At 37.5% G+C, this 13,411-nt stretch overlaps 1 protein-coding gene across 1 annotated transcript in view; it reads left to right on the forward strand.

The window, feature by feature from the left end:
* Positions 1 to 13,411, forward strand: part of cped1 (cadherin-like and PC-esterase domain containing 1) — a 55,376-nt gene that overhangs the window by 24,923 nt on the left and 17,042 nt on the right. The window contains exons 13-14 of the mRNA XM_073814343.1: positions 189 to 375; positions 4,444 to 4,612. Coding sequence (XP_073670444.1) covers positions 189 to 375; positions 4,444 to 4,612 — 356 coding nt within the window. The remainder of the gene's footprint in view (positions 1 to 188; positions 376 to 4,443; positions 4,613 to 13,411) is intronic.

Here is a 13,411-nt window from a genome sequence, read left to right on the forward strand (position 1 = left end):
TCTTTGAAAAATCTTCCTTTTTATTAAGCAGAACAAAGATATTTAAACCAGTTTAAGGTAAGTAAATGATGACAGGATTTTCCTTTAAGAATGACAAATACACATTTATCAAATAACATGTTATGCATATAGTGTGATCAACTGTGTCAGCAGCTGGTAAATGATAATAAATGCACTCCTGTTTTTAGGGAGATGTGTCGATCCTCACCTCAGACAGTTATACACAGACCCCCCGATGGTACTGATGCCAGCGTTTAACCCTTTGGTAAAGGAGTACCGAGCCGAGGTGCCGTTTGAAGTGATCACCATTCGGATCAGACCAGAACCGGTCAATCCACACTGTCACATTCACCTGGATGAACATCGTGGACCCAGGTGAACCTCCAACATTCAATTTATAGCCAGACCACGCTGTCAGAAATAAATGCTCCCTAGCTGTCACTGGCACAGTACCCTTTAAAAAGGCCCTAGTATCTACCATTTGGTACCAATATGTAGATTTAAGGTACTAATATGAACTCTTTAGGTACAGAGGTGTAATGTTTTAAAGGGTACAGCCCCAGTGGCAGCTGCATGTTGACCAGTTTTTTGCTCAGTAATAGGGCTGGAGGATGTTTAATATACAGTAAAGTGGGAACTTGAGACGGAAGTCTAAAAATGTGAAATGTAAAGTAATAAATAAAGTCCATATATCTAGAAAAATATTAGATGATGTTTTGTTCCAATGTGTTGTGTTTATATCACTTGTAATCTAGAATTTAACATTACATAACTTCTGAGTTAATTTGACAAAGATCATACGTGACCCTGGACCACAAAACCAGTATTAAAGGGGACATATGATGAAAATCTGACTACAATTGGGTCCCCAGTGCTTTTATCAACCTAGAAAATGTGAAAAAGATCAACCCAGTAACTTAGTTTTGGTAAACCCTTCTCTGCAAGCATGTAAAAAATAGGATTTTGAAATTTGGTTCCCCTTGTGATGTCATAAGGGGATCTTATTATAATAATACTGCCCCTTAATCTGCACTATCCAACCAACGCACTGCCATTTAGTGCAGAGAGAAAATAATTGACAGCATGAGTTTCAATTTCAGCAAACCACCATTATGGTGATCAGTGTTTGCATTTAATCAGCTCATTTGCATTTAAAGGGCCATGCTCAAAAACGGCACATTTTTGCTTACACCTACAAAGTGACAATTTTAACATGCTATAATAATTATATGTGCGGTATTTTTAGCTAAAACTTCCCATACGCACTCTGTGAAAAATAAAAGACTTATTTATCATCTTAAAAAAGTCCCTTTTTAAGTCACACGGGTATATTTGTAGCAATTGCCAACAATACATTGTATGGGTCAATATTATAATTTTTATATGGCACAAATCATTCGGATATAAAGTAAAATTCATGTTCCATGAAGATATTTTGTACATTTTATAACTTATATAATTTCCTAAATATATCAAACATTTATTGATTAGTATTAGTAATCCATTATTGTGGATAACATTAGTAATGACTTCATTTGGACAACTTTAAAGGCAATTTTCTTAATATTTAGATGTTTTTGCACCCTCAGATTAAAGATAAGATTAATTTTCATTTATTCAGCTTTCAGATGTATAAATATTTAAGTCTTAATTTAAATAAATTGATAGATTTTGTGGTCCAGGGTCACATATACTCACAATATAATCACAATAATGTAATTGCAGTTATAAATAAAAAATCAAATGTCCCACTCTTTTAATCTAGTTAATTTAAAATGTATGAATGTAAATGCTGTTTTTACAGCAGAAGAAAAGATTGCAGTGATTTTTGTAACTGAAAATTGAGGTAGTGTTGAGTTTTGTGGGCACAACGCAAGTTAAGCTGGGAAACAATGAACAAAGAGCAGGCGGCACACGGCAGTGCTATCTTGAATTTTTTCTTCAAGGTAATCAGATCTGACTTCTTATGTGTCAGCTCAAACTCAACATTTGATTTATCAGATTAATTTCTGAATTTGCGTTCCCATGCCTGGCAGGTCACACACATTTACAATCCCCGATTATAGTCCATTAGACTCAGTTACAGACTGTAATCTCCAAAATTCACAGAGAAAAACTGATGGACACACGATTACAGCTGGAAAGTGAAGTATTGGATATTTTTCCTATTTAATGAATAATGGATGTGTGATAAAAATTGGTAGCTGCATGACCCAATCTTCAAAAACAGCTAAAGTCATTTTTACTGTTTTCTACAAAAAAAATTGCACAAAAGAGAAGAACATTGTGTGACATAACTTTGATATTAATATTGTAATATCTTGTGATTGAAGTTAAAGTGATATTAATGAGTGAGATCAGAGATTAAATCCGATTGTGAGACTTGAACCTGGATTTTCAACGATTTGCATATAGGTCGCCTATTATTTTGTTCTCAACAAGAATTACATTAAAGTTCATTTAAAAATAAATAATTTATAATAATAAATAATAATAAATAAATAATAATTTAAACTTTTGTAATTTTTTGTAACTTTTGAATTACCTTTCTGCTTTTTGCAGTTTATTGGATAATCTATCAATAAATATGAAAAAACAGCATACTTTGATTATAAAATAAAGAAATTTTGTTTTATCATTTTAAAAAAAAATCAGTTTCACACTTTTTTAAATAAATGAACAAACATTTTATTTGTAAAGAATGCAAAAATGTTTTCTCATGAAAAATAAATTCATATTTTGGTAAGGTTGACATGAACCTACAATGAGCAAAATATTTCTACAGCATTTATTAATCTTTGTTCATGTAAATTTCAGCATTTACTAGTGTTGGCTAAGTTGTTCAAAAAAGTAATTAATTACTAATATAATGATTAAATACTAATTACTAATTATACCTTTGTTCATGTAATACGATTACTGTACAAAAAAAACTCCAAAAAGTTTTTAATTACTTAATACTAATTACTTTCTAAATCCTATTAAGTAAATTATACAAAGATAGACTTCAAACAACTCAAATAAATCGTATAAAAGTAGATACATTATTCTGGTCACACTTTTTAAGGTCCAGTTCTCACTATTGACTAAATATTAACTACTTTTGCCTCCATATACTCCTAATTGTTGCTTATTTATACTTAGTAAAGTAATTGATAAGTTTAAGTATATTAGTAGGAATTGGTAGGACTTTTTAAAATGAAAAATACTTAAAATACAGTTACTTATTACCTAGTTACATCCAAAACTGGTTTTAACACATTATTAAACTCAATGAACTAACATGAACAACTGCACTGATGTTAACTAACATTAACTAAGATTAAGAAATACTGAAAAACTATATTGCTTATTGTTAGCTAATGCATTTACTAATGTTAACAAATACGATCTTATTGCAAAGCGTTATCAATATTTTGTAGTCCAAAATATTTAACTTTTACTAAATTAATCAAACAAACCTTATTAACTCTTTCCCTGCCATTGACGAGTTATTTCGTCAATTAAGAGAAAACATTTGCATGAAAAATGTGTTCCTGATGAGTGCACTTATTTATTAAAAAAACTGAAGCAAAAAATATTTATTAATTTTACACTCTGTATAACAAAATTCTCTAAGTAAGTTCAATTTAAAATTCTCAATTATTTCAGCTTTTTGCTAAAAAAAAATATTTTTGAAGAAAAATAACCATATTTAAGAGTTTATAAGCCGAGAAAAATATATAAATAGGATGAAAGTTTTTTTTCCCCGTTTTGTTTGTTTGTTTGAAAGCAGAAGGTCTGTTCTTTCATTTGATATGTTTATATGTTTATATATTTTTAGAAGAAAACTTAGCTGGAAGGCATTTTGTGAAACTTTTGTGAAAATTACAAAAAATGCTGGCGGGCAACTTTTCAAAAGAAGTCTGGCGAGGAATGAGTTAACTATAGCGTTTTTAAGTGTAAGATTGATAACTCCTTAAAGAAACAGCTGCACAAATCCTTCTTCCTACATTAACATATATTTGAATAAATAAAAAGTTGACAAAAGAAAACAAAAGCACGCACATCAACCTCACATGGATTCTCAACTATAAATTGTAAAGTCGGCACATCAAAGCTACAAATTATAAAATATATAGATGAAGAGCCTGCATGCTCGAAACGTCACACACCATTTGTACGTCTTTTTATTAAATACATTTGGAGCTTTGGTGTGCCGATTTTAGTTATACTTTTCTGATAGATTGTATAGCATACATATAGACTTCAAAGTTCAGCTTTCTCAAGGTTTGCACAGCTTTATTTGAGAGTGAGCGATTGGGTCACCTGTTGACTTGGACCCGGTTTAATCCACAGTAATCCTCCTCCACTGTCACGACACCAATAACCCCAAAGTGAAATGTGTGTGCGTTTGTGATCGGGTACACGGAGTTCCTCTGAACCCTCCTCTGTTCCCTTCAGGATGGCAAACTACCCGGTCGGCCTGGGCAACAGCCGAATCAACATTCTGGTGACGGACGAATCGGAGGCCGAGCCCGTCGTCATGACGATATACACTCTTCACATATACCGTGAAAGCAGACCCAGCCTGCCAATGTTTGATGAGTACGTGATGTGCAGCTTTGTGCAGGTACGCGTGACAAACCTTTATACACACACACAAGATAAATACACGACGCACACCAGCACCTCTCCAAAAGCAGACACACATCTCTCTGTCTGAGAAGAATTTGTCGGCCTACTTCTGAAGATTGTTGTGTCCTCGGCTTATTTTAAGTACGGACAGATTTCAAAGCTTGGAAAGATTCAGACTTCAGATGTAAAATAATGAAGTCGTTCAGATATTTTGATTGTAAATCAAGGTTTTCCAGTTGATGTCTATGTTTTGCAGTATAGTCTTGATGTAAATTGTTAAGTGAGAATGAATCCAGATGATTTCACTCATGATTTGAGGTTTCTGTTTCATGTAGATGAACTGCCGTTCAGATGTAAATGTGATCTCCCTTCCTAATGTAAATTTCATGTTGATCGAATTTGTAATTATTCTCAATGGCCAACTCCCAATCACGTTAATTTATGACCACCATCAAATGAAAAACTGTAGTAACTTAATCACTTGGTCCTGTCCACATGAACACGGGTTTATTCAAAACCACAGCTTTTTCTATGTGAATTTGTTCATTTGAACTTGGCAGTATCAGGCAGTGTTGGGGGTAACGCATTACAAGTAACGTGCAATATTACTTTTCTGAAGTAACGAGTAAAGTAACGCTTACATTTTTAAATGTAGACATTAATATTTGAGTTACTTTTATAAAAAAGTAATGCAAGTTGCATTTTTAGTTTAATTAATTTGATTAAAAAATGTACTGAATTAAACTTAACGTAGTCATATTATGCACTCTATGTGTACACGCCTGTGTGGGGACAGTTTGAGGTAGAAACCAAGATGGCAGGCCAGAGCTCGACATTTTTGTGATGAAATATGCAATTTTTTGAATGCAGAATTTTTCAGTCATAAAAAAACACCTGCAAGGCCTGAAAGAGATCAAGCCTTAGCCAAGAAAAGTAACTAAAAAGTAACGCAAGCATTACTTTCCATGAAAAGTATCTACAGTAAGTAATGCAATTAGTTACTTTTTTGGGAGTAACTTAATATTGTAATGCATTACTTTAAAAAATTTAACTTTTCCCAACACTGGTATCAGCTCACTGAAACCGAACCAGTTGCAATATTGTCGTGTAGCCGGTGAAACTGGAGATTTTGGCCTGTGACGTCGGAGTGCGTGCTGTTATCTCTTTTGTTTGATGGGACATCGTCAGCTGCTATCTCTTTTGTTTACGTGAGGTGAGTCAAAATATCCATAAACAAAATATTGCTGCTAAAAACCTAACCTTTCTTCAGGTTTCTGATTGGCTAGCATGGCCTTAAATTAGAGTTATATCGCCACCTGTTGGTTTGGCATGTTCTTGACAATGCTTCTCTCAGGTTGCGTCCATTTCGCATACTGTGCCAGTAAGTACTGAATTCGATAAGGTACTCATCGACCATTAAAACAGTAGATACTATATAGTATGAATATGGATCATATCAGCCCAGTCTCACAAAATTTCATTATATAGACACATAATTTTTTATTCTTTTTTTGTGATATTATCACGAATTTCCATGTTTTTTTGTGATCGTATGACGAATTCCTGTTTTCGTGTGATTATCACGTATTGGTTACTCAACTATTTTGTCATATTTTCTTACCATTGTCACTTCGGTTTAGGGTTAGATTTACATAAAATGACATCCAAACCCAACTCTAACCCTAACGCCAGGCGACATATAAAAAAATAAATCAGAAAAAATTGTATAAACCAATACATAAAGTGACATTCTAATGCAAGCACCAAATCTAACCCTAAACCGAAGCGACAATCGAAATAGGAAAAAGCAGTTGAGTAACCAATACGTGATAATCACACGAAAACAGGAATTCGTTATACGATCACGGAAAACGTGGAAAAAAATAATAAAAAAATGACGTGACTATATAACGAAACCCTGTGAGACTGGGTAGATAGTATGAATGAATTCAGACTTACTGCATCCGCCATGTTGATTCACCATGTGACTTATGTCGTCATAACAAGTTAGTCGTTAACTAGAATGACGCTAAACAAGCGCTATGGGATCTTGCCAGAAGTAATAGCTCATTCGGGTACTTTTCGCCAACTATATAGTATGGAATACTACGAATTTGTACATACTACTCGCCTCGCCTACTGCTTTGTGCCTACTATAGTATAGAAGTAGGCAGGTTCAAGCGCCACCTCTCTCGCCCGCTTTCTCTCTCTCTCTCTCTCTCTCTCTCTCTCTCTCTCTCTCTCTCTCTCTCTCTCTCTTTCTCTCTCTCTCTCTCAATCACACAAATCATCACTTTCTTGCGTGTGAATATTCAGGTTTCAATGAAAGCTGATAGCTCTGATCATAGACTCACAGTGACTCATATTGTGTGTCGTGTGTTTCACGCTCGCACTGAATTTGATCAAAGTGATTTAACATCAGATTATGAGACAGACAGAGTCATTGAGTGTCTGTCTAAGTTATTGACGACTTTACAGATTTATAATAAATGTGTACACTGTTGTGATTTTCCTGCGGTGACATGAAGACAGAAGCATGAGAAAGATATTTGAAGCTTTAGATGATGTCAATCCTTCACTGCTGTATTTGTTGTTGTTTTATTAAGCAAAAATGGTTAAGTGTAAGTTTGAGAAGAAAAGAAACTTCAGGAATGACATTTCTTGACAAGGCCAATTTCGAGTGTCTCCTGCTCGCCGATCTTCAGTGTATCCAATGATTGCTAAAGATGTTTCCTTGACATTCCTTCATTTATCTTTTCTGTCTCTGGAAGACCTGGGCAGGAGAAGCAGGCTGAGAATCACCAAAAATCTCATTTTTAAATACCTTTATTGCCATTTAGTGTATTTTAATATTTAATAATTATTTTTTCTGTTTTTTGTTATTTCTTTTCTAACGTGAAGCCGCTTTGAAAAAATGTAACAATGTATAAAAGTCACTATATACAGTCAATTAATTTTGATTGATTAAATGATAGCTCATTAGCCGTAGAGTATATATAATATATTCCAGACAATTACATAATAAAAGCACTTCTTTTATTGACATTTTAGCTTTAACTCTTTCCCTGCCATTGACAAGTTATCTAGTCAATTAAGAGAAAACATTTTCATAAAAACATGTTTCTGAAGAATTTTAATGTTAATCTGCAATATTGCAACACATACCCAATTTATGAAAAAAACTGAAGCCAAAACGTTATTTACTCATTTTAAACTCTGTGAATGTTTTGATAATCGTTCTGAATCTGATCCCTAACAAAATTCCTTCACAAAAATGCAATTTATTTTTACAAAAAAAATATTTTTAAAGAAAAATAAGAGTTTATAAGCAGAGAAATAAATATAGATAGGATGAAACGTTTTTTTTTCCTGTTTTGTTTGTTTGAAAGCAGAGGATATGTTCTTTCATTTGATATATTTGTATGTTTAAATATTTTTAGAAGAACATTTTCCTGGAAGGCATTTTGTGAAACTTTTGTGAAAATCACAAAAAATGTTGGCAGGCAACTTTTCAAAAAATGGCTGGCGGGGAATGAGTTAATAAACTATCCTGCTAGCTCACGTCATCATTTAGCCAGATTATCTATAACACACATTTGTTTCACATTTTCACATCATTTGTTCATCAGTTGTGTTTGACTGAGATTTCCTCATGTGTACGAGGTGTGCCTGGTTGCCTAAAACATGTATGCATTTGGCAGATGCTTTTATCCAAAGCGACTTACAATGCATTCAATCTATACGTTTTATCTGAATGTGTGGAATCGAATCCATGACTTTTGCATTGCTAATGCAATGCTCCACCAATTGATCGACAAAGCACAAATACAGAAACATTCATTTCCACCTGCTAACAGACACTCACGGCATCTCAATGGCTTTTCATATAGTCTGAATGCTGTGGAAAGCATTAGTGGAAAGCGAGGTGGAATTCTTTTGAAGCTATGACATGTTGACATCTCTGCCCATCATCTGCCCTCCCAACCCCACCCTCTCAACGCTCTCTCTGTTTGCTATTAGGACCTTCAGCACCCATCAAAGGTCCAAAGAGGCAACAATTATCCCTCATCCCTCTTCCTCTGGGACAACAACCAGAGCAATTAGATTAGCACATGTAATTAGACCAATGGCTTTTTGTTGAAGGGATAAATTACCGAAATTAAGTTGTTTTAAGTCTTAATGACCTTACGTTACATTTCATCAATGCATTTGGCTCCTTTATAGCTCCGTGGTAGAGCATTATGTTAGTAATGCCAAAAGTCTTGTGTTTAAACCCAGGAAACACGCAATGCACTGTAACTGTGCGTTCACACCAGACGCGTAATAAATTGCGCAATTCACGCGTGGTTGCACGCTTGAACATTTTGAGGTAACTTGCTTCTTGCGAGTTAACGTCATTCGCACGTCCAATTCATGTCATGGGAGGGGCTTTTGCAAGGCAGGCAGCTCCAATCTCGTTGCAAAATGGCTGTGACATGGATTTTGTTGAGACGGTAGTTGCGCTTTATGTGTTATGTAAGGCTGAAAAACGACGTAAACTCGTTTGACGCCGTGTCTGGGTCCATCAAATCCTTCAGAGGAAAACCCTTGTTTTTTCTTATTTTTTGCTTCCCCTCGCTACTTTGTAATCACGTAACTACTAGAGCAAGCTCCTGATTGGTTAATCATTCGCCTCATTTGCGCAAATTGCGGCGCAGGATGTCTATCGTGTCTTTGCATTGACTTAGCATGTAAATCATTGCACGAATCGCACCGCTGGATGTCTATCCCGTCTTTGCATTGTTTTAGCATGTAAATCATTGCGCGAATCGCGCCGCCGGATGTCTATCCCGTCTTTGCATTGACTTAGCATGTAAATCATTGCGCGAGTCATGCCGCCAGATGTATATCGCATCTTTGCATTGACTGAGCATGTAAATCATTGCGCGAGTCGCGCCGCCGGATGTCTATCGAGTCTTTGCATTGACTTAGCATGTAAATCATTGCGCGAATCGCACCACCGGATGTCTAACGCGTCTTTGCATTGACTTAGCATGTAAATCATTGTGTGAATCGCGCCGCTGGATGTCTATTGCCTCTTTGCATTGACTTAGCACGTAAATCATTGTGCGAGTCGCGCTGCTGGATGACCTAGCATCTAAATCATTGCGCGAATCGCACCACCGGATGTCTATCGCGTCTTTGCATTGACTTAGCATGTAAATCATTGCGCGAGTCGCGCCGCCGGATGTCTGTCACTCTTTGCATTGACTTAGCATGTAAATCATTGCACAAATCACACTGTCGGATGTGAATCGCGTCTTTGCATTTACTTGGCATGTAAATCATTGCGCGAATTGCGCCGCCTGAGGTCTATCGCGTCTTTGTATTGACTTAGCATGTAAATCATTGAGTGAATCCTCCCGCCGGATGTCTATTGCGTCTTTGCATTGACTTAGCATGTAAATCATTGCGCGAGTCGCTCCGCCGGATGTCTATCGTGTCTTTGCATTGACTTCGCATGTAAATCATTGCGCGAATCGCGCCGCCGGATGTCTATCCCGTCTTTGCATTGACTTAGCATGTAAATCATTGCGCGAGTCGCTCCGCCGGATGTCTATCGTGTCTTTGCATTGACTTAGCATGTAAATCATTGCGCGAGTCGCTTCGCCGGATGTCTATCGTGTCTTTGCATTGACTTAGCATGTAAATCATTGCGTGAGTCGCTCCGCCGGATGTCTATCGTGTCTTTGCATTGACTTAGCATGTACATCATTGCGCGAATCGCGCCGCCGGATGTCTATCGTGTCTTTGCATTGACTTAGCATGTAAATCATTGCGCGAGTCGCACCGCCGGATGTCTATCCCGTCTTTGCATTGACTTAGCATGTAAATTATTGCGCAAGTCATGCCGCCGGATGTCTATCGCGTCTTTGCATTGACTTAGCATGTAAATCATTGTGCGAATCACGCCGCCGGATGTCTATCGTGTCTTTGCATTGACTTAGCATGTAAATCATTTCGCGAGTCGCTCCGCCGGATGTCTATCGTGTCTTTGCATTGACTTAGCATGTAAATCATTGCGCGAGTTGCGCCGCCGGATGTCTATCCCGTCTTTGCATTGACTTAGCATGTAAATTATTGCGCAAGTCATGTCGCCAGATGTCTGTCGCGTCTTTGCATTGACTGAGCATGTAAATCATTGCGCGAGTCGCTCCGCCGGATGTCTATTGCGTCTTTGCATTGACTTAGCATGTAAATCATTGCGCGAGTCGCTCCGCCGGATGTCTATCCCGTCTTTGCATTGACTTAGCATGTAAATTATTGCGCGAGTCATGCCGCCAGATGTCTATCGCGTCTTTGCATTGACTAAGCATGTAAATCATTGCGTGAATCGCTCCGCCGGATATCTATCCCGTCTTTGCATTGACTGAGCATGTAAATCATTGCGCGAGTCGCTCCGCCGGATGTCTATCGCGTCTTTGCATTGATTTAGCATGTAAATCATTGCGCGAGTCGCTCCGCCGGATGTCTATCGTGTCTTTGCATTGACTTAGCATGTAAATCATTGCGCGAGTCGCGCCGCCGGATGTCTATCACTCTTTGCATTGACTTAGCATGTAAATCATTGCACAAATCACACTGTCGGATGTGAATCGCGTCTTTGCATTTACTTGGCATGTAAATCATTGCGCGAATTGCGCCGCCTGAGGTCTATCGCGTCTTTGTATTGACTTAGCATGTAAATCATTGAGTGAATCCTCCCGCCGGATGTCTATTGCGTCTTTGCATTGACTTAGCATGTAAATCATTGCGCGAGTCGCTCCGCCGGATGTCTATCGTGTCTTTGCATTGACTTCGCATGTAAATCATTGCGCGAGTCGCTCCGCCGGATGTCTATCGTGTCTTTGCATTGACTTAGCATGTACATCATTGCGCGAATCGCGCCGCCGGATGTCTATCCCGTCTTTGCATTGACTTAGCATGTAAATCATTGCGCGAGTCGCTCCGCCGGATGTCTATCGTGTCTTTGCATTGACTTCGCATGTAAATCATTGCGCGAGTCGCTCCGCCGGATGTCTATCGTGTCTTTGCATTGACTTAGCATGTAAATCATTGCGCGAGTCGCGCCGCCGGATGTCTATCGCATCTTTGCATTGACTTAACATATAAAAAATTTGCGTCTAGTGTGAACGCACCATTAGTCACTTTGGATAAAAGTGTCTGACAAATGCATAAATGTAAAATGACTTCACCGCATTCAGCATGAATCAAACCAATGACATTTGCAATGCATTGTCATGCACTACCAATTAAGCTACCTGGACGCATGGCTTTTTTGTATACTATTAGGATTTTCATTTTTGGGCTCCTTTAAAAGTAAACTTCAGCTGTCCTGATTGGCTGGATCATTATTTCACACTTTAACTGCTTTGGAATGGAGACAATGACGTCTGAATGTGGATTTTGATGGCTTTCGTCTGGTGTTGTCGTTAGTTAAATGACCCCCGGTTCCTAAATCGCACTCCAGCTGGACCTCCATTTGTTTGCCATGGACTCGGAGTTTAGGGAGTTGGTAATTAGGAGAGGGGATATATTTTGTGTCACTTTGGCACTGTAATAGTGTAACCTTTTCAGTGCAGTATGTTGTAAAACAGATGAAGTGCTTCAGAATGTAATGGTCTGTTAGAGGAGCCATAGTGGTTTTGCAGGGAAACTGGCACGTGTGTTGGACAATCTTGTAAATGCATTTTTTTTTACCTCAACCTCAGGACAAAGAGAAAAGAGATTGGCTCAGATGGAGAGATTGTGTTTTGTCATAACCTGTTTTCTTTTTAATCTTGACTTTAGTGTTCAAGAGCAAATGGATAACTGGGAGCAATGTGTTCATCTCATTTCACTGACTCCCAAAAAACACCTGGACTTATTTTTCCTACCAAGTGCTCTATCATCTGTTCTCTTTTCATGTCTTTAATGGGTCAGTGAAAGGACTGGGATGGTCAGAACTGGATGTCTGTAAATTGGGTGGGGGTTTGAGGACCACCTTCACCCCCCCTCTGAAACACAAGCTCCATTCACCCAGCTGGGCTTTGAAGTTGTCTAGGGTTTCTCATTGCACTGTATTGTCAAGCAGAATGTTGCCAGATTGTTGGGCAATTTGATTTTTAATTAGTAAAGAAGATACAGGCAGGATGGCAGGTATGCAAACAGTCATTATTCCCACCCACAGAGGGTTATATCCGTGTATACACACACCGGCTGTCCATGTACCGGCTGATTCATGTACCTTCCGCTTTAATCTTTAAATAAAAATAAACAAACAAAACACAATTTCAGTGGTCTAATAATTATATGTGATACAATTCACTATATGGCAGATATATTAAAAGCCAGGGCCTTTATTAGATTTCTAAGAAACTGTAAGTGGTTCTTGCTCAATGTGTTGATGTAATTAGGGCGGGGCATATTGAGTAGCTCCTCCCCTTTTAATTTAACTTATAGCGTTTAGTTTACCATACAGCCTGGAATCAAATGAGAAGCTAAAGTCCAAAACAACGTCATAAATATCATCGATCTGCATTGGCGGAAGAGATGGCAAGTTTTGAATGCTTATTTATCTGAATGCAAATTTTATCAACTTCACATTTTACACATAAGCGAGTGTCAGCGTATAGTGATGCGCGGCTTGATCCAAAATGAGCGGTCACCTGCGGTTACCCGCGGTAACGAGTCATCCAAAAATATTTTTAATGATTTTCGGGTCGCGGTCTGTCAGGTCGTTTGAAATAAAGATGCCAATTAACTATTTTAAACA

This window comes from Paramisgurnus dabryanus, chromosome 1 (assembly GCF_030506205.2).
Source record: "Paramisgurnus dabryanus chromosome 1, PD_genome_1.1, whole genome shotgun sequence".
NCBI lineage: Eukaryota > Metazoa > Chordata > Actinopteri > Cypriniformes > Cobitidae > Paramisgurnus > Paramisgurnus dabryanus.